At 37.9% G+C, this 20,504-nt stretch overlaps 1 protein-coding gene across 2 annotated transcripts in view; it reads right to left on the bottom strand.

The window, feature by feature from the left end:
- Positions 1-20,504, bottom strand: part of CNOT6L (CCR4-NOT transcription complex subunit 6 like) — a 135,158-nt gene that overhangs the window by 80,534 nt on the left and 34,120 nt on the right. For both annotated transcript variants that reach the window (XM_078148613.1, XM_078148614.1), the window contains exons 4-9: positions 19,889-19,974; positions 18,343-18,432; positions 14,888-14,956; positions 11,523-11,680; positions 9,648-9,802; positions 1,800-1,951 (exon numbers count right to left, since the gene is read on the bottom strand). In XM_078148613.1, coding sequence (XP_078004739.1) covers positions 1,800-1,951; positions 9,648-9,802; positions 11,523-11,680; positions 14,888-14,956; positions 18,343-18,432; positions 19,889-19,974 — 710 coding nt within the window. The remainder of the gene's footprint in view (positions 1-1,799; positions 1,952-9,647; positions 9,803-11,522; positions 11,681-14,887; positions 14,957-18,342; positions 18,433-19,888; positions 19,975-20,504) is intronic.

Consider the following 20,504-nt stretch of genomic DNA (forward strand, 5'->3'; position numbering starts at 1 on the left):
TGAAAATGCCTTTTTTTTTTTTTTTAAAGAATCAGAACTGTTGAATGCCAGTGAATTTTGCTTGGGAAAATAATGCTCTGAAAGTCAAAGGTAGCAAATTACTTTACTTAAATTATTATTTGTGGCATCTTAGGACTCAAATTTAACTTTGGGAAGTAACATAATTCACATCCCTCCAATCACACAATACAATGAAACCACAGTCACAGAATGGATAAACTAATTTGGAATATAGGTTTACAGAGAATCATAGTTTATTAGTCTACTTATATCTTGAAATACCAAATTGTGACTGCAAAAGAAGAATAAACACTCCACAATAAAAAGGTTCAATATATTCCACTGTACAAATTGAGGGACAAAACATTCATCTTCAATCACATCTATACATCTATATATACACACACATATAAGGACATACAGCTATGTAAGAATCCTAACATACAGAGTCTCCATGAAGTCCTTGTACACATATATTCACATAATCTGAATATGTGACAAATGAAAAGGGATCTGGATAAATGACAATACAAACTGTGCCCTATGTTTAATGATGCTGAAGTTCATCCAGTCATACAATATGACAATTAAGAGTAGTCAATATGTGGTTTTCTCTAATATCATGTAGCATATTTTCCCTTTAGCCCAAAAATTCCAACATCGAGTCTCTGGGTCCATGTGAGAAAACAAAAACATCCCATAAAACAAACATTTAAAGCAGCACCTCTTGTAGAAGTGAAAAATCTACAATCGAGCAAAGGGAGACAAGGGACCTTGATGTGTGGTAAAAGGTGGATGCAGTCATGACTCTAAAGGGCAAATCCTTACTTGGCCCCTCATCCGTATGGGTGTGCTCTGACCTAGGCTGGGGGGGGGGGGGTGAACCACTTAACTTTTATAATACAACTGAGTTCTAAATCCAGGGCCACATAAAAGTAAATGGCAACTTGACCTACGCACTTACTGCCAAATGCCTGAACAAACTAAGGTATAGGAAAGCAAGCACTTGGGCTGGAAAACAATGAATATTAAGAATTCAAAGAAACATATGACTGATATCAAAGCAAAACTAGGAGACTTTAAGTAACTACTACAATGGAAATGAATAAGATTAAATGCAACGACCAGAGGTCCAGTGATTCAGGTGTATCCTATGTAGTCTTCTTACTAAAAAACCTGGAAGACCTGAGTGCAGAATTTTGCATAAAGAATGCTCAACAAGAGTAACAACAAAAACACCTACCTTGAAACAAAGTCTGAACCCTCAAACAGCTAAGCTGAGAGACAGGCTAATGTCAGACAGAGAGGGTAAATGAGACATTTCAACTAGCTACTTATAAACGACAAAAGTGATTGACATAAATCATCTCTTTTCTCTGCTCCTGCCCAACTTTTCCCAATGATTGCTAAAAGTGAAAAAGTGCACAAAGGTAGGTAGCAGGAAGGAAGAGTAAAGCAACCAGTTGTAGGTTCAGAAGGACTAAGCAGTGACTCACCAAAAAAGATAGCTGAATATATGGGGTTAAACTTAAAAACCTAAGCTAATGAAGTCAGAAAAAGTAATGCTCATTGTTTTCTGAATTCAGTCTGATCAATACATTTCCTGTTTTCAAGGGCTCTTTTAGAAGGACATATTGCAGGACCTCTCCACCACACAGACTTGTTAGCCAGTCTTCTATTCCTTCATAAAAAGTAACATTTTATTCTCACCAGACATTTAATCAGCAAAATGACATTTAACTTAATGAACAAATTAGTTGTGATGTCCCCTGAAGTCCAGTAACCCTAGGGGTACTTACCTGCTCCAAACAATTCTTTGTGGACCTCTAAAACCACAGCCACACCAATGTTATCCTTCGTCATGACTCTGTTCAGCATGGCTTCTGATCCATCGGAATTTGCCATGGCCACCTGGTTAAATTCCACCGTGTGTTTCTGCACCAACGTAAATCTGAAAGACACAATTGCATTTGAAAGGCGTTGAGATGACCTGGGCTCAAGGGGCACAATAACTAGCCAAGTCTCACAGCCACTCCAGAGAAAAGTGCTTAAGGGACAGAACAGAATCTCAACGAAGGGTTACTTTTGTTGACTAAATTGCAATACAATTGGTTTCCTTTGGAAGACCATGTATCTTATCACATGCATTTAAAAACATTATTTTAAGATAAGGTCCACAGGCATCACCAGACTTCCAAAGGGGTCCCAGAACATCTGGGACAGAGGGTGCCCTAGGAGGGGAAAATGTTTATGTTCATTAACTGCCTCATTGAATGCAAATTTCTCCGTTTTCCTTCCCTACAGAAACCTGCTTGTGGCAAGTCTGAAACACCATGCCAAGCCATCTGGGTCATCAGTACTCCTCTATACAACAAATATAACGGGGTTTCTTGAAAACGTATAATCACAGTGTTCACTTCTGGGGATGATACATAATATATGTGCACAAAGAAGAACGGGGCAGAGTGCTGGGTGAGGAGCCGCAGCACATATAAAACAGGAACAGCATCTGCCACTTATGTACAGGGATGGTCTTCTGAATGGTATCTCTAAGCCAACTGTCAACACAGACTTTCCCTTTTAAAAGAATTCTTGCCTCCACCTAGCTAAAGCAAGGCAGAATACTTAACCCAATACTTAGGTTTTCTGGAATGTAGGATTTTTTAATCATAATTTTCAGGTGGTCTGGCTATTCTTATATTATTTCTCCTCAAACTGCTCCCCAGATCAGTTGTTTCTCTTATGAGATGTTTCACTTTCTCATCTATTTTTTCATTCTTTTGATTTTGTTTTATGATTTCCTGGTGTCTTAGAACATCATTAGCTTCGCCTTGCCCAATTCTCGTTTTCAAGGAACTATTTTCTTCCTTAAGTTTGATACTCTATTTCCAGTTGGTTGACTTTCTTGGATTGCTCTTATTTTTTCCTTATTTTTCCTCAATCTCCCTTATTTGAATTTTAAAGTCCTTTTTAAGTTCTTCTAAGAACTCTTTTTGTGCTTCGGACCATTTGACATTTCTCACTGAAAAAGGAGTGGCCTTTTTAGCTCCATTATCTTCCTCTGAATATGAACCCAGATCTTCTCTATTCCCCTAGGTAACTATCTATGGTTGGGGTCTTTCTCCTTTGATTACTCATATTTATTCATTCTTTCATTCATTCAATTTGGTTTAGCAGCTTTTAGTTAATCAAGTTGCTGGCCCAAAGTATGGGAAATGATGCCCCAAGCCTGTGGTCCTTCTTGCTGTTATCTTCTGGGGTCTGTCTCCAGTCCAATCTTGGGCCCCCAGGCTCACTGTCCCAGAAATTATATTGGCTCCCTGCAAACTACAGCCATCCTCTCTGCCACAGAACTGAAACCAGGGACTCTGATCTCCAAGGGCCCACAGCCAACAGGGTCCCTGCCCTTCACTACTGCACTCAGATGTGTGCTAGCTCCCTCTCACATACACATCTGGTCAGCACAGCTGTGCTTGGCATCCCTCAACAGTGGAAGGTCCTTCCTTCCATCTTTTCCTACTCAGCAGTCAGACCCCCACCCTGCCTAAACACACTGACTTCGAGATGAAAGTTTCTAAGGCTGAGGATACCTTCTCAACCCAGCTGCCCCCAGGGCTTATTGACTCTGCAGAGTAGGCCTAGAGGTGTTTGCACTTCACTCAAGGCGAACTTCAATGGGTCTTTCCTGAGGTCTTCTCAAATTGTCTCAAGAGGACAACTGCTTTACCCAGCGTTTATTTCTGCTGCTCTGAGACAACGTTCTGTCTTTTGTGGAGGAAATTTGGAGAAAAGAAAGTTTTCAGACCTATTCCGCCATCTTCCAATATCCTCTCATTTGTGAATTCTTGAAATACATAGATTTTCTTTTAAAATCATGGTTTTTTGATTCCAGTCTCCCCTCCCAGCTACCCTTCATGCTACTGCCTATGTAAGTATACCAATAAACGACTGTGGGACTCCATTTCGTCTATTCAAAAACCTTTGGTAGTTCTCTAACGCTCTTTAATTTGTCATTCAAGGCCTTCAACAGTATGACCTAAACTATGTTCTTTCCAGCTTTCTTTCAAAGACTGTTTTTGTCTAACGGTTTTATCAATTATTGCTGTTGTTTGTTTTTTTTTTTTACAATGTAATGGGGAAACTACAAATCTTTTACCAATCTTATATGATTATAAATTTTTTTGATTTCTTCTTTGGAAAACTGCCTGCTTATATCCTTTGACCATTTATCAATCAGGGAACAACTCATATTCTCACAGATTTGACAACATTCTTTATACGTGTTTGATATAAACTGTTTCTCAGTAAACCCTTGCCCATATCCATTCCTTTTCTCCCACAATTCTTCTTGTCTGGAATGGTTTTTTAACCCTACCTCCCATCCCACTTTCTATCCATGATGAATTATTCCCTTTCTTCAATAAATACTCCCTAATCCCAAATCTGGAGTTGATCTTTGCCTCCTCAGATTTTTACACCACTGTTCATATGACCCTCTCATTTTCATTTCTACCTAATTTATAAGGTGGTTTCATGGGTGTATGTCAGCTCCTTTCCACGAATAAGCTCTTTAAGAGTAGGGACTGTGCAATAGCACTTCTAGGGCTATATCCCAAAGAGATCATACAAATGGGAAAAGGACCCACATGTACAAAAATATTTATAGCAGCTCTTTTTCTGGTGGCAAAGAACTGGAAATTGAAGGCTGCCCATCAATTGGGGAATGGCTGAACGAGCCGTGGTATATGAATGTAATGGAATACTATTGTGCTATAAGAAATGATGACCAGGCGGACTTCAGAAAAACCTGGAAAGACTTATATGGTCTGATGCTGAGTGAAGTGAGCAGAACCAAGAGGACTTTGTACACACATTATGCAATGACTAAGAATGTTAAACTGAACCCTTCTCAGCATTACAAGGATCTAGGACATCTCCAAAGGCCTCGGAATGGAAAAGGCTGTCCACATCCAAAGAAAGAACTATGGAAGTCGAATCGCTCTCACTTATTTTTACCTTCTGTTGAGTTTTGTTTCATCTTTCTGATGGTTCCTCCTATTGGTTTTAATTTTTACTTACAACTTCACTAATGTGAAAATATGTTTAATAGGAATGTATATGTATAGCCTATATCAGATTGTGCACCATCTTGGTGGGGAGGAAGGGGAGAAAAATTTTAAACTCAAAAGCATATGGAAGTGATTGTTGATAAATCAAAATAAATTAATTTTTTAAAAAAGCAGTGCCTGTGGACTATAGACAATTTCTTATTTGTACCCATGCTGCTTGTCATTCTATCCTACGCGTGGGAGGGTCTTAATATTTCAGTACCACTGAATGACAATTCCTTCAAGCCCAGAGACACAAAGGGCTGAATCCCTCACACTTCTGGGGGACTGTCCCTCACTAGTATGAACATCATTCCTTTCGATACAAGACAGAAGCAAACCAAGAGCTGGCTGAGACTCCTCTCTACCTGTTGTCTGTTGATATTTCACCATCTGTCTTAACAGATTATTTCTGCAACAATCAATTAGACATTTTCTGTATCTGAGGCACGATGTTAGGCACTGGAGAGAAACGGACAACATTTCAATAAGGAGCTTACATTCTGCTGCTTCCACTGCTCCCAAACATGGCTTTTTAAACATTTTTAGTGGTTTGGTAGTCCTTCGTATTTTTCTTTTTCAAGAGGTTACACCAATCTGGGCATTTTTTGACCTTCTTGGCATCCTTGAAGGGGATTCTTTCCACTATGTTTACTACTAGTTCTATTCCTTCTGGGAACAGCGAGGGAGCACAGTGGATAGACTGCCAGGCCAGGAGTAAGGAAGTCCTGAGTCCAAATCCAGTTTTAGGCACTTACTAGCTGTATGACCCTGGAGAAGTCATTTAATCTCATTTGCCTCAGCTCTTTATCTGTAAAAATGAGCTGGAGAAGGAAATGGCAAACCACTCTAGTATCTTTGCCAAGAAAACCCCAAATTGGGACATGACTGAAATGACTAAACCACAAATATTCTCTCTCCATTAATTTTCTGTAAATGCCCTTTTCCAAAGTTGAAATAAAAAATATCGCTTAGGTAGGCACATTAGTTTCTTTAAATCTTTTTAAAATGTTTTCTAGTATTTTTTACCCAAATAGAGAGGCTATTCTGATATATAATGAAACCAACAGGTTGTCTACAAATGATTTAATGCCATGTATCCCACAAATGTACTCTCCAAGGCTAACCGAGGTTTACCAAGACTATGACATCATCATGCTTGGCAGAAAGGGGGAGAAGGAGAGATTCTTTTCTCATAAGCCTCTCGAGAAAGTGTTTCTATAACAATTAACACCAGAACTAAGCACATAGTGGGTGTTTCAATTCTTGCTAACTGATTAACATTTCATATTATATACTCAGAACGTCATTTCTGATCCCCCTTAAATCTTATGCCTTTCAGAGTCCTTAAAAATGACACTGGGTCTAATTTTGGTCTGAATTTATTTTGCAAAATCTACTTCTAAGCTAAAAGTAGTTCTTCTGTTTGGATGCATATTCTCTTCCCTCACTACACAAAATCCAAGCCAATGATCATTACCTGCCCAAAAACTCCCTTTTACTTAACTGACCAGTTCTTCTTTATTGGACAAAACTGATTCCAGAATAGGAATTTCCTTAACTTTCTGAAATGTGAAATTATCAGAAAGACGAGTCAAGAATTTAATAGATACTCTTCTTTTAGCAAACAGTTTTCACTAGAAGTCAGGAGAGGAAAAATGCTATTGATACTATAATTTTGTGTTATCTCAATAACAATCACCCCCTTATCTGGATCTGGACTGATGAATTATACAGCAAACAGATCTCAAACTTAACATGTCCAAATTAGAACTGACAAGTCTTTCTTTCCAAAACCCACCCGTGCCTTCTCAACGTTCCACTGGCTGGAAAGGGGCAGCACCATTCTCCCAGTAATACTACTTCACTATCTTAAGAGTCTTGACTTTTCATCCTCCCTTTCACCACATAGAATCATTTGGAAAGTACTGTCAATTCTACAAAGTTGGCTCTGTTAAAAAAAAAACAAACTTGGTTAGGGCTTTGCCCTATTGAATCAGGCAAGCTCAGGAAAATGAAATATACAAGGTATAGGCATTCTATGAGCCATGGCCCTGAGCTCTCTCCTCATCGGAATTTTCCTAGTAAGAGAAGACAAATCCTGATAGGTTCACATTTCTAAAGGGAGGTGGGCTACTGCTTTATCAGAGCCAAGGCTTGACTGATACTGCAGTCTCCCTTTGAGAGATGTGTCACATTTACCAGTGAAGCCCCCTTCCCTTAGAAGAGAGATGTCATGTATACCTTCCCCCCTCCCTCACCCATAACAGAGGGCTTATTGTAAAAGAGGGGATGGGAAATCATGAGGACACTGGAACTGACTCATCAGGTAATGGATAAATTCCATAACAATTCAATTGCTTATGAGATAGAACACTGAGCCTAGAGTCAGGAAAACCTCAGATAGGCACTAACTGTTTGAAGCTGGTCACATCACTTCACCTCTGACTGCCTTAGTTTCCTAACCTGTACAACAGAGAGAATAGCCTACCTCCCAGGGTTGTGGTGAAGATCAAAAAGAGATACAGGTTATAAAAGTGCTAAGTTCTCAGTACACTGCTTCCCACAGAGTAGGCAATAATCCTCTTCAAAACAGAGGTAAGAGTAAAGATCACAAATTTTTAAAATGACCTCACTAGATTAGTAGACTTTTTTGTGGGTTGGTTGAAGGGGATGGGGCAGGGCCATGGGGAGATGAGAGAAGTTTGCCTGAGGAAATTATAGGACAGTAAGATTTAAAGCTGTAAGATACTTAAGAGACCATTTAGTACAACCCTGTGACGTAACCAATGAGGAAACTGGGACCCAGAGGGTAAATGATTTGCTCAAACTCATATAGGTAGACAGAGTCAGAATCCAAAGCTTCAAATCCAGGGCTCTTTCTACTACACTACGCAGATGAGAAGAACAAAGCTACACCAGGGTCTGAAGTAAAGATAAAAATGGCAATGACAAGTTACATTTTTTTCAGTGGCCACTAAGCTCACTGAATACCAACACATGTTTCTAATCATGAGCTTGAGGATTTTCTGCTATTTCTTCTCTATTCAAGGTCTACTGACAGTGGCTATTTATTCAGGATGGCCTTCAAAGAAGGTCCAATTAGATTCCATTCAACATTCGCTTAAAGGCCTATGGTGTGTAGAGTGCTATTCAAGAGAACAAAAGAGAAGTCTCTGTCCTTCCATGGTAAGGAAACTTAATTCAGAAGAGAAGCCAAACAGCACACAAATACTTTAACAGAAATGAATCTAGGTGTAAAGAAATGTGAGCTATTAGGGAAGCAGAAGAGCTGTCAAGAGAGTGAACACAAGGAGTGAGTGGTGACATATGCATAAGTCTCCAAAGAAGGGACTGTTAGTCTTTTTCATGCCACGTGCTGAAGTCTATGAACAACTCTCCAAATGTTTTAAATATATAAAACAGAGGATTAAAAATGAAACAAACTAAACAGATAACACTTAAATAGAGTAAAATAAAAACAAAAGTTAAGATCATAGATATCAAATTAAGAATCCCTACTGCAAGGCTTTAAAAAGTGAAAATCAAGCGGGACATTAACAGACAGAAGATAGCACAACAGTAAAGTATAACAACGTGTGAAATGGCTCAGTCCAAATGAAGCAGCCATCGTTAATAGCATAGTTTGCTTCAGAAAAATATTGGCAAGGATATTTAAATAAGGTTGGTTGGGAAAAGTACCCAAAAGAGTTTAGAGACCCTAATGTGATTGGGCCTTAAAAGCCCATTTGGACTCTTCTTTCCTCTCCCCTCCAAGCCTCCAGTCTATTTACAAGCCTTTCCTTATCATGTAGAAGGAGGCACAGCCTAAATCTGTCTTATCACAAACGGCAAACATATTTCTTAACTTGAGGGAAGGTGCCTGTATTGAGAGACTGTTATTGCAGGAAGACTGCTAATCAGCGGAGAGGTGATTGGGATACTCCCAGGGATCTCCAACTTTCTACTTGCAGAAGGAATGGTATGTCATTGCAATTCTGAGCTTTAGTTTCTTCATAATAAAATGGGGCAATAATATACTACCAACTCCACAGAATCATTATGAACATCTTATACAAATGTAAGGATGTATGGTTTTTAATATACAATACTCTTGCTTTTGGCTATATATATCCTGTTATGTTTTCTCAAAAAGACTGCTACCAGCTCAAATACAAAGCTCAAATTCTCTGTATGCTGGAAAATATTTACTTTCCATAACCACCATCACAACCTTAACTAGGACGTCCCCTCAAACTACAACGGATACAGCCAAAGACACTGCACTCCAGAACTCTGAGAACAGCATCGTCCAGCCTTGCTGCCATCATCCATGGTAACAAACCCTGTGAAGACAGGACCAATATCCCCAACATGAAACTGCTGACCACTGGGGCAGGCAGGACAGCCACACAAGAACCCCAGGTGGCCTACTGAGCTTAACTCACTTAACAGCCTTCTCTATTACCCTTAGAATTTCAAATATATGAGAAGTAAGAAACTTTGTCTGTGGCACTATGGTTTATTCCCTTTACTCACTTTTCTGTTTTGAAGAATATTGCACAACCATCCACATGTTTTCTCTCCTGCTCAGACATGATTTTGGCACGTGACTTTGGAGAAAAAAATCCATCATATCCACGCTCCTTTAATGCTGGCAGAAAGAGGGTGAAGTATTGCTCTGTTTCCACTTCCTAACAAAAGAGAAGAGTCATCATCTACAAGACACAGGAAAGTTTAACAGGAATATCAGAGAGCTCAGGATCATGAGATGAGGAAGGGTGAATTTCAAATTTTTAAAAAGGGTCTCAGATGCAGCTAGGTGGCACCAGCCCTGAAGTCAGGAGGACCTGAGTTCAAATGTGGTCTCAGACCAGACACTTGACACTTACTAGTGGTGAGCTCCTGGGCAAGTCAATTAACCTCCCCCCAAAAAAAGGGCCCCCATACCAACCACTATATTTTTACCAACTAAAATCTTAGGTACATTCAAAAATGGCCATTAAAAAATAAAAATAAGTATATTACAAAGAAGGTGTTTAACGAATAACATGCTTTCAGGTCAAGGTAAATTTGGTAAAAAAATTTTAAATCATGAATAAGTATTTCTCATTTTCCAATCTCACACACTGACAGGGGAAAATTTAATGCATGAGGAAACTAAGAAACAAGGAGACCAAATGACTTGCTGAAGGTCACACAGCAAGTAACTAAGATTGGATTTTAGCTCAGGTCTTGCTGTCACCAGGCTCTAGACACATGCTGCCCTCTCATACCCTGACTCCAGGCCCTGCCCAAGCTGCATCTTACTAAATGAAAGTTTTTAAAAATAACCCAGACATCTACAGAACAGATGTTTTCCTCTAGAAAATAAAATGGCTCGGAAAAAAAGGGGGAAGGATTTATTTACAGGCAATACACATCAGAAATCACCTCTACTAATTATATGCTCATTTAAATCAATGAGTTTCTAAGACTGATTCTTCTGTTACTGGAAAACTGATCATTTAACTATGGTTTACACTGCTTTTCCCTGCTTCTGTCTTTCAAAGCAGCATTTCATCCAGTGGTACCTGTTGTGTCCTAGGTATACACATCAATAGTGGGGAAGAATCAAAAGAAAAATATGAAAGAAAAAAGAAATACTATGGCAATTTTAAATTACCTTTCTCCTCCAAAACTTAAAGTACAGTATTTCTGGCCTACCTTATGAGTACTTACATAGGAATTCATGGCTGCAGACAGACTATTTTTAAAATATCTTCAAAACCTTAACATATTTTAATTATTGGTAAAACCTGAGCAAGAAGAAAAGAAACTGCCTACAAATAACTATATAACTATCAAGTATTGAGAAATAAGCAAGCAAAAGAGAGGCCACTGCACAATGTAGTTTTATTTCAATTTAATTAAATTTGCTTTAGCAAAGTATGGCCAAACAAGGGGGATTCTAAACCTCAGCTGAAAAAGCATTAAGGAGTAAGGGAGAGCATAAGCAATAGAGAACAACTGCAGAGAAACTCCACTTTCCCTACAAGTGCCACTTGATGACATGAGCTTGCGTGAAAGGAAGCATTATTTCCTAATTATTCATATTCATATTAACAAATTATTTCATAATTTTCTGTCTTGCCAAAGTCATCAATAATTTGTTCCTCAACTTAACTGCTTAAGCAACTTTATGATAAATGAGTTAGCCTCAGAATGAAAAAAACAATCGAGAAAAGCCAAAAAGTCTACCTGGGACCTGTCAAATTTTGCATTAGTATGAAAATGTTTGCTTTTCAGTTAAAAGAAAAAAAGTCCTTTATTGTATGGTTTTCTTTTAGCTATAAAGTACTTGTTCTGAAGTTTTGCTAATTTTTTTTAACCAGTTTGTCTTTAAGTGAAAGACAGTGTAATTACTAGTGTTACCTGAAGACTAATGATATCTGCATCCCAGTTAACAATCTCTTCCATAATTCCCTTTTTCCTGTACTCCCAGTTTAACGCCCAGGACGGGCAGTAGCCATAAAGCTGCCGGGTGGCGTACTTATCACATAGCACATTATAGCACATAACCGTGAATGATGCTAGGGAGAAAGAGGAGAAAAAACAAGGGACAAAAAGGAGAAAATTAGGCAGCTTGCTTATGAAGAAATATAATATAGATGCACATATACGTACATACACTAAGCACATACATATACGTACAAGACTTCATTTCCCAAGGAAAAACCAATAATTGCATTGTTAACTGAGAAATACCCAGAACAAGATTTTCTCTTAGCTAAAAAACACTAAAAACCTAACTATGCTAACTAATGGGACACTGATTTTGTAAAAACTCTGAATTATAGAAGCTTGTTAAAGAAATTTTCCTTTTTCACTACTAGCCTAGAACTAGACTAACAAAGCTCAGCCTACAGAAGTTTAAGTAAAACGTACACATTTTATTTTTGGCAGAATGTATGTAAACTTAAGTGGTTTAAATATTACCCATAAAATAATATTTCTATGACTTATTTGCTTATCAAAATTTTGCCATGTAAATTTAAGCATGAATTTCGCAGAAATAGGTAAGCCTTTTTCTCATCCAAAAGTCAGTTATCCTCCCCCCTCCCTTTTCAACAGAATACACTAAAGAATAAGTCCACAAACCTTAGTTTTTAGAGGTCTGAAATCAGGATATAAACTGACACATGAACTCTAATCTTAAGACTGATTTCCTGAGACTAGTTCTTAAATTAAACTCCCACTTCTGTGAAAAGTAAAAGGCCTATAGCCAAACCTATTAAGCTAAAAATCAAAAATTTACTTTATAATCACTGGAGTTAGGCAAATACAATACCTCTCTGTCTTCCCCACTCTAGGCCTGGAGGCTGTGGTGGTCCAAGATGAAAGTGGGAAAGGCATCAGCTGTTGGCTTAGGTTAATCCTAAAGCTGCCTTGGTTCCCTGTGGATACCTGCACCTTCCCCAAATGTAGTGTGTTTATAGCTCCAAATCACTGAAATGTCTCAATGCCAACTCAGACAACCAAATACTTCACTGCTCTTGATTCAAGTTCAAATCTAGCTAGATTACTACCTTGCACACACCTGTATCTTCCTGACTGGAGAATTCTTAAATGACCATATCTCTCATTTTACTATGATGGATTTTATCCCTCAAAAAGGTCAGTTGGCTTTTAGCTCTACTTCATGCTTACACATAATGACTTAGACTTTATCTGTAACTGTTAAAAAATAATTTTTCTTTTAGAAAAATCAGTATTGTACAACAAAAAGGGAACTATGAACAAACAGCAATCTTTACCTATCTCAAGTGTCAATAAACTTCACATTTGGAGAAAAAGAATTTATCAAAAACTTCCATATCCAACTAAGGAACATGACCACAGATAAGAAAAAAAAATATCACAAGCACTTCCACAGGAAATATCAAAAACATTTCTGAAATCAACAAGTATTGTTGTTCCTGTTCTCATATTAATGAGCTCAAGATCTCCAAAGGCCAAGAAACCTGCAATGCACATTATTCTAACACCTCAGAAAAGAACTGCTTAAAATAGAAAAGCTTCCCTCCAATGTTTAAAAAAAAATAGGAAGGAAGTAGATTCTATAAAAAGTTAAATACACTGAATTCAGAATACATAAGTGCTTTTTAGGAAACCATTAGAACCTCTATTTGGTCCAGATCATTGCTGCACCTGCATTTTTGGGAACTGCCCTCTCCAGAATACAGGGCTTATTAATGGAAACACTGACACAATCCCACTGATAAACAATTTTAACAATACCGTACAATGCAAATCCATGCTATTACCAGAGTTCCGGCACAGCTATGTTTTTTAGAAGAAGCAAAACATTTCTGACATTAGCAAAAGGGTAAACAAATGATTAAATTTCCACCTTCAGAGCACCTACTACCTCCAACTCCCAAGGTAAAATTACTCATTTTTGAAAACTCTTCTCACTCTTAAACACAAACTCAACTTTTGATAACAAAAGGTTTCATAATAACTACATATAAAACTAATACTACCTAATTTTTATATAAGATTAAAATGCAAATCCTTGCTCATTTGATCTTCAAAAAAAGCCTGAGAAACAGGTGTTATATTGCTATCCCAATTTTGTAGATGAGGAATTTAGGGCTAGGAAAAGTTGACTTCTCCAAGGTCACACAGACAACAAGTGCCTGGGGAAGAATGATTTCAGCTCTTCCTGACACCAAATTCCAGTCTCTGTCCTCTACACCGCACAGATAACTTATTGAAATACTAGCATTAGATGTTTGATAAGTACTTATCAAGACCAAAAAAATCACATCCCAATCATCTGAAACGTTGGAGAAATATTTTATTAAAGGTTTTCTTTAAAACGGTAATTAATTACAAGCAGCACAATATCAACTCAGTGCTAGCCTCTAGGATAAGTGGTCGTCAGGAATATTACAATGCTCTCAAAAATACCCCAAGGAACAGAAAAATTAAAACATGACCTCAAGTTGCTTAGGCAGCTACACATCATGCTTTATTGCCAAACCATTAGCTCACAATCACACTACCAGTTCATATTTTGGAAAGAACACTGAAAAATTCTTTAGCTGTTTTTCAGTCTTGTCTGAATCTCCATGACCTCTTTTAGGGTATTCTTGGCAAAGGTATGGGATCCCATTTAGGGTTTTCTTGGCAGAGATACTGGAACGGTTTGTCATTTCCTTCTCTAGCTCATTTTACAGATGAGGAAACTGAGGCAAACAGAGTTAAGTGACTCGGGCAGGATCACATAGCTAATAAGTGTCTGAGGTGGGGTCTGAACCCAGATCCACCTAGCTACCCTAATACTTAAAAACTCATCCATTAAACTTTTCAAAAAACCAGTACAATCTCTATTATTTATCTTATTGACACTGTTCCTGCACTGGTTATCTAAGCAGGTACTCATTATAAAGGCAACACTGTATAAAGCAAGATAGAATTTTCTTTTTAAGAAGCCCTGAGCAGGGGCAGCTAGGTAGCACAGTAGACAGTGCTGCAAGCCTTGGGGTCAGGAGGACCTGAGTTCAAATCCACCTTCAGACACTTGACACTTACTAGCAGTGTGATCCTGGCACAAGTCACTTAACTCAAACTGCCTCGCCAAAAAGGAATCCCTGAGTAGCCCAGTTATGAAAAGCATAGTTAGTGAAGTTGTAATGTGACTGGTGAAAAGCATGCTATTAACTATGAATCACAAAGACCGTACAGAATTTCACACGTTTTTAGAAGGTGAGGAGAGACTAGACAATCTTTACCTGAGGGCAGAATTTGGTCTCGTTCTTTTAGTGTAATCCATGGCCTTGGAGGAAGCTGCTCTGGATGAACTGAAAGATAAGTGGATATATGTATATTTAAGATCATATACTTTAATACAAATTACAGATATATGATCAAATTGATTCTCATTTCCTGCCCGAACACAGCTGCCATAGAATAGAGGGTAATTTTAAGATTTAAGTGTCAAAATTCAATAAAAACAGAGGCAAATTTAAGGTAGGACATGTCCCTGTGATAGGTCAATAGCTATTCATTAAATTGAATGTCTTCACTGAATTGACCAGCTGCAAGCCAAAAATCCTAACTTTTTTCCATTCACTTTTAACATACTAAGGATGCTCTCTTTTTAATTCGGGCCTTAAATTGTAAATAAAATTACTTCCTTATATTCCTTCTAACATTTAAAGATTCAAAAAAATCCTCATTTTCTTCCCACTCGAGCTTGAGGCATCAATGAAAATAACTTCATACAATAAAGCACATATCGCACTCCACCAGTAAGTACATTTGCCCTTACGACTTGTAATGAAATAAGATTTATAACAAGGGAAATTCAGGAAACTAGTTTTAAGAATTAATAAAAAGTTACTTATCTTCCCCCTATCTATTACAGTGCTCTGAACAGAGTGAGGACATAGTATCTGTTCGATTTCCTGAATAAAAGATTTGAAAAAAAAGCTGAAAGACAGCCTTTCACAAAAAGCCAACACTCCAGTAAAGGACTGTTTCCAAAAAGCCACACTCCAGAAGAAAAGTTTAGGATTAAAGAAGTTCAGAGGAACCTGAGACAGGACCACTGGCCACCCCCAGACCTGAACACGACTCCACACTACAACATGCCAGATGTGTCGTTATGCACATGCTGCTTGAAGACTGTCAGTGAGAGGGAGCCCACTACCATAGGAAGCTGTATTAAGACCTACATTAAAATTCCACCTCCAATGCTTCACTCTCCTTATATTGGTGAGGTCAATTTTTTTAACCCAACTACAAAACTTTGTATTTATTCCTACTGATTTAACCGTAGTAGTTTCAGTCCATGATCCTAGTTTCTCTGTTCTAATACCACATACTCTTTCGCTGGACCATAATAAGTTATGAACATGAATAATTCAGGAATACAGCTGGACATATATGAACTAATTCAGAGTGAAAAAAGAACCAGCAGGATTATACAAAAGTAATACAACATAAATGGGGGAGAAAGGATTCCAAAGTCAGGGACGATGGGCATAGAATACTACATATAGCATCAGTCATGGAGGACACACTCCTTAGTTTTGCTAAACTGAGTTTTTTCTATCTCCCTGATACAAGAGATACCTGGTTCACAGAATAGCTCTGAGAGGGGAAAGAAATATATATATATTCAAAAATTAAGGTACTGAAACAAAAGACAGTGGTTCAGCAATTAATTCTTCCAAAATGAAGGTACCTGCTAAGGACCTAGACGACAACACTTTGGCAGCCTTGGCATGGGCTCTCAATGACAGCAATCTCATCTACCATTGGGGACAGCTAGGTGCTTCAGTGGATACAGTGCCAGGGCTGGAGGCAGGAAGGCCTGGGTTCAAAACCAGCCCTCAGACAGCTATGCGACCCTGAGCAAGTTACAACCCTGTTTATCTCAGTTCTGCATCTGTACAATGAGCTAGAGAAAGAAATGACAAACCACTCCAGTATCCTCGCCAAGAAATCCCCAAATGGGGTCATGAAGGGTCAGTCGGACAGGACTGAAGAATGACTAAACAACAACAAAACTTGCTATCAACAAGGTCACCAATATCCAATTTCACCAACACTAACTTAAAAATCAAGAAGCTCCTTGGCGCGCGCACGTGCGTACACACACACACACACACACACACACACAGAGGAAACAACACAAACACAGATATAAATAAGTAGCAATATGTAAAGCATGGGAAAAACCATTGGTTCTTGCCCAGTGCTGGCCATATCAATACACAGGGCACACAAATGTATTTTATTTCTACAGGTTCATATATTGCCAATTCTCTGGCTTACTATTCTACTCAATCAGGACAACCAGGTGGCGCAATAGATAGAGCACCATCCCTGAAGTCAAGAGGACCTGAGTTCAAATTTGGCCTCAGACCAAACACTTGAAACTTAACCCCACTACTTAGTGACCCTGGGCAATTCACTTAAACCCAACTGCCTTTAAAAAATATATGTGTGTGTGTGTGTGTGTGTGTGTGTTGTGTGTACATGTGTGTGTGTGTGTATATATGTATATATGTGTGTGTGTGTGTGTGTGTGTGTGTGTGTGTGTGTGTGTGTGTGTGTGTGTGTGTGTGTGTGTGTGTATATATATATATATATATAGTCTCTACTCAAATCAAATCCATCACCAACCAAAATCACTTTATACTCCCAATTTCATATGCTCCAAATATAACTCTTTTGTATTCACATACATACTACCTCACTTATAAGAGTCTGCATCCTACTATAGGTAAGCCTTTTTTTCCCATGTATATCCATATTTCTGTATTTATATTTATTTATATACCATTTAACATGCATAAAACTGCCTGCTGCTTCATTTAGGTGCCTATCTTTTTTGTCACTGATTTTTCGTTTGAGTGTTGTACCCCTAACTCCATTTTCCTTTTGCCTAGTACTGTGACAAAATGTAAAAAACACTTATATTAATAGCCTAGGTGCTTAGCACCATACCGAGCACACACTAAGTGCTTAATAAGTTATTATAGCCTTGCCTTCCATGTACGAATAAGAGAATACTGGTGCCATAGCACTAGGGATGTCAGAAGAACTTGAAAAGATCAAGTTATCACAGGTGCACAGTCTGAAGGCAGGTATAAATAAAATATGGAGGCCAAGTGACTTGCCAAGAGCTGCACAGTCAGTAAGGATAAGAAACAGGATTTGAGGGCAGCTAGGTGGCACAGTGGATAGACCACCGACCCTGGATTCAGGAGGACCCGAGTTCAAATCCAGCCTCAGATACATAACACTTACTAGGTGTGTGACCTGGGCAAGTCACTTAACCCCACTGCCTAGCCGCCGCCGCCCCCCCAGAAGGAAAAAAACAAACAAACAGGATTTGAACCCAAGTGTTCATAACTGTGAATCCAGCACTCATCCACTCCATCATGCCACTAAGTTGAATATGGCCTTGTATACCAAAAGGACATCTAGCTAGAGAGACAAATAGTCTGATGACTCAAGAGCAAGATCCTGGCAGGAGGTTGAAATGCAAAGAGGGAGACAGAAGCTAAGTGATATTGTTATAGAAAAGACTGGATTGAAATATGAGAAACGAACTGAAAAACAGAACCCTAAGGAACGCTTTGATTTAAAGGCAAAAGGAACACGCAGCAGAGAACTACAGAGCTGAATCTTCATAAAACCCAAGCATAGGCAGAAAAGGCTAGGGTGAAGTCACCTGCTAGATTGTCAAGCATGTAGTTCAGGAGCTTTCGGGTTCCATCTGGGTCCTGGTATAAGCTGAGAATATCCTGTGATAAAGGATTGCCTAAAACAAAAGAGCAAGAACAAAATGACATGATTTGCAAAGACTTGGAAAAGAAGAGAAACTTAAACTACAGAATGACAAATAGCAATTGCCTAAACTTTATTTGCTTGAATTACACTTCCATTATAATCAGCATATAAGAACAAAGGGAATATTTCATTAAATTGGTCATAAACAGAATCTCAAAATTTTTCCCTTTTCGTTTCAATTCCCACCCAAGTTACACATTTTCCCCAAACTTTTTCAAAGTATTGAACAGTTGTACTGATGATTTTTCCTCTCTAAAAGGTATTTGTCATGTTGGAGGGCTCTAAGGGAAGCAGGAGGATAACTGAGATAACTATGATCATGTAGGAAAACTGAAAATACCAATAAAAACTTGTTTAAAAAAAACCACCAGATCACAAACTGAAAATGTTCTTTTAAAAATTCTGACATTTAAAAAGAGATATTAGCTGCAAACACATGGCAAAATGACCAACCAGAGAAACCCAAAACAGGCTGCACTGCAAAATTCAAAAATCATTCACTGGTGTAATTATTCACTTTTCCTAGAAAATGAATGAGAGATCATCTCCATTTGCAAACCTTATTGTTCATAACTCTATTCTTTCATTGTGAAGGCTTCTCCTTCTTGTTCATTTCACATTATTAGTTAATAGGACCTGTCTCTTGGAGACTAAAATAGACTTAGAATCAAAAGGAAATTTACAAGGACAGGTCAAAGTCTAATGTTCCCATCAAGAGTCAATCATCAGAGGCACTGAATTTTATTTGTCCACAGTGACATTTGAAATATTTAGCTCCACAGCAAGATAAAAATGGTTCTCTCAGAGTCATTTTTAATTTAATCTTTTTTTTAAATAAACAGATGACAGGATTTATACAAAAATCTAATGAAACCTAATGATAAACTGATTTTGAAAAACATTTTATATAATTCAAGAGTTCTTAGTGAATCATGCATAAGGCCTCATCTATTTGGGAACTCTGCCTAACCTATATATACTTTACCTTCATAATGTCTTTCTCCCTTGTAACCACATAATTAGTACAATTTGTCTCCTCTGTCAAAATAGTTGTTTTGGTTAAGCTTTGAAGTTCTACAGTTTTATAAACAAAAGCAATTACTTCAAAAAACACAGATTATGTGAGTAACTTTAAAAACTTGACATGATTTAGAACATTATCACCTACAGAAATTTTATAATCCTTTTAGGAAATTAGAAAAAAATATGAAAAATTCCAAGCAAGCTGTGAGACATATTGATGGTCCCGAAATAAAGCCATCAGTCTACGGGCAATCCACAGGTTTGGGTTATTCCAGAGGAGTAACTGATCAAATTTTCAACTTCACCCCCAAAAGCTAACCCTACCCCCGAGAGCATCAACCTTCCATTCAGGACGCGCCGCAAGTGCACACACACAATTTAAAAGGAAAACAGAAACTACTCACCTTTCAAACCTAAGGTCTGTAGCTGGAAAAGCCGACCAAGTTCATAAGGCAAAACCCGTAACAGATTGTTATTTAAAAGCAATTCCCTATTAATAGAAACAAATAATATTTACGTGACCTTTAAGAAAAAAAATATATAAACAACTTAATTCTGTTACACACAACAAAATAAAAATCTTGAAGAAAAATGAAATGATGGCTTCCTATTATAGAATTTGGGATGAAGTAATCATTATGAATAACAAAAATTTTAAACTGTAATAATACAGTTTTCTGAAACTGGGTAGTATTTCACATTTTAAACATGTAAAATTTTAAACACCTAAACTTATGACTGAAAAAGTGAAAATGAGTAATTCAGTTCTTGTGCCTTCACTCAGGATTGAGTTAGATATTACATCATTAGAACCAAAATTACTTGCAGAATTTTTTTAGATTCGGAAAATCTTAAAAGTATACCAAGAAGCAAGAAGCAATGGAAACAAAATTTAATTGGAATACTGGATAAGATCCAATAAAGCATTCAGGCTATGCAATAAAGATGTACTTAACTACAAAGCACACCCCAGCATCTTCCCTCCCTACTCTCTTATGCATTATCCCCCCCACCACCACC

Source organism: Phascolarctos cinereus, unplaced genomic scaffold, assembly GCF_003287225.1.
Source record: "Phascolarctos cinereus isolate Bilbo 61053 unplaced genomic scaffold, phaCin_HiC Scaffold_9;HRSCAF=440, whole genome shotgun sequence".
NCBI lineage: Eukaryota > Metazoa > Chordata > Mammalia > Diprotodontia > Phascolarctidae > Phascolarctos > Phascolarctos cinereus.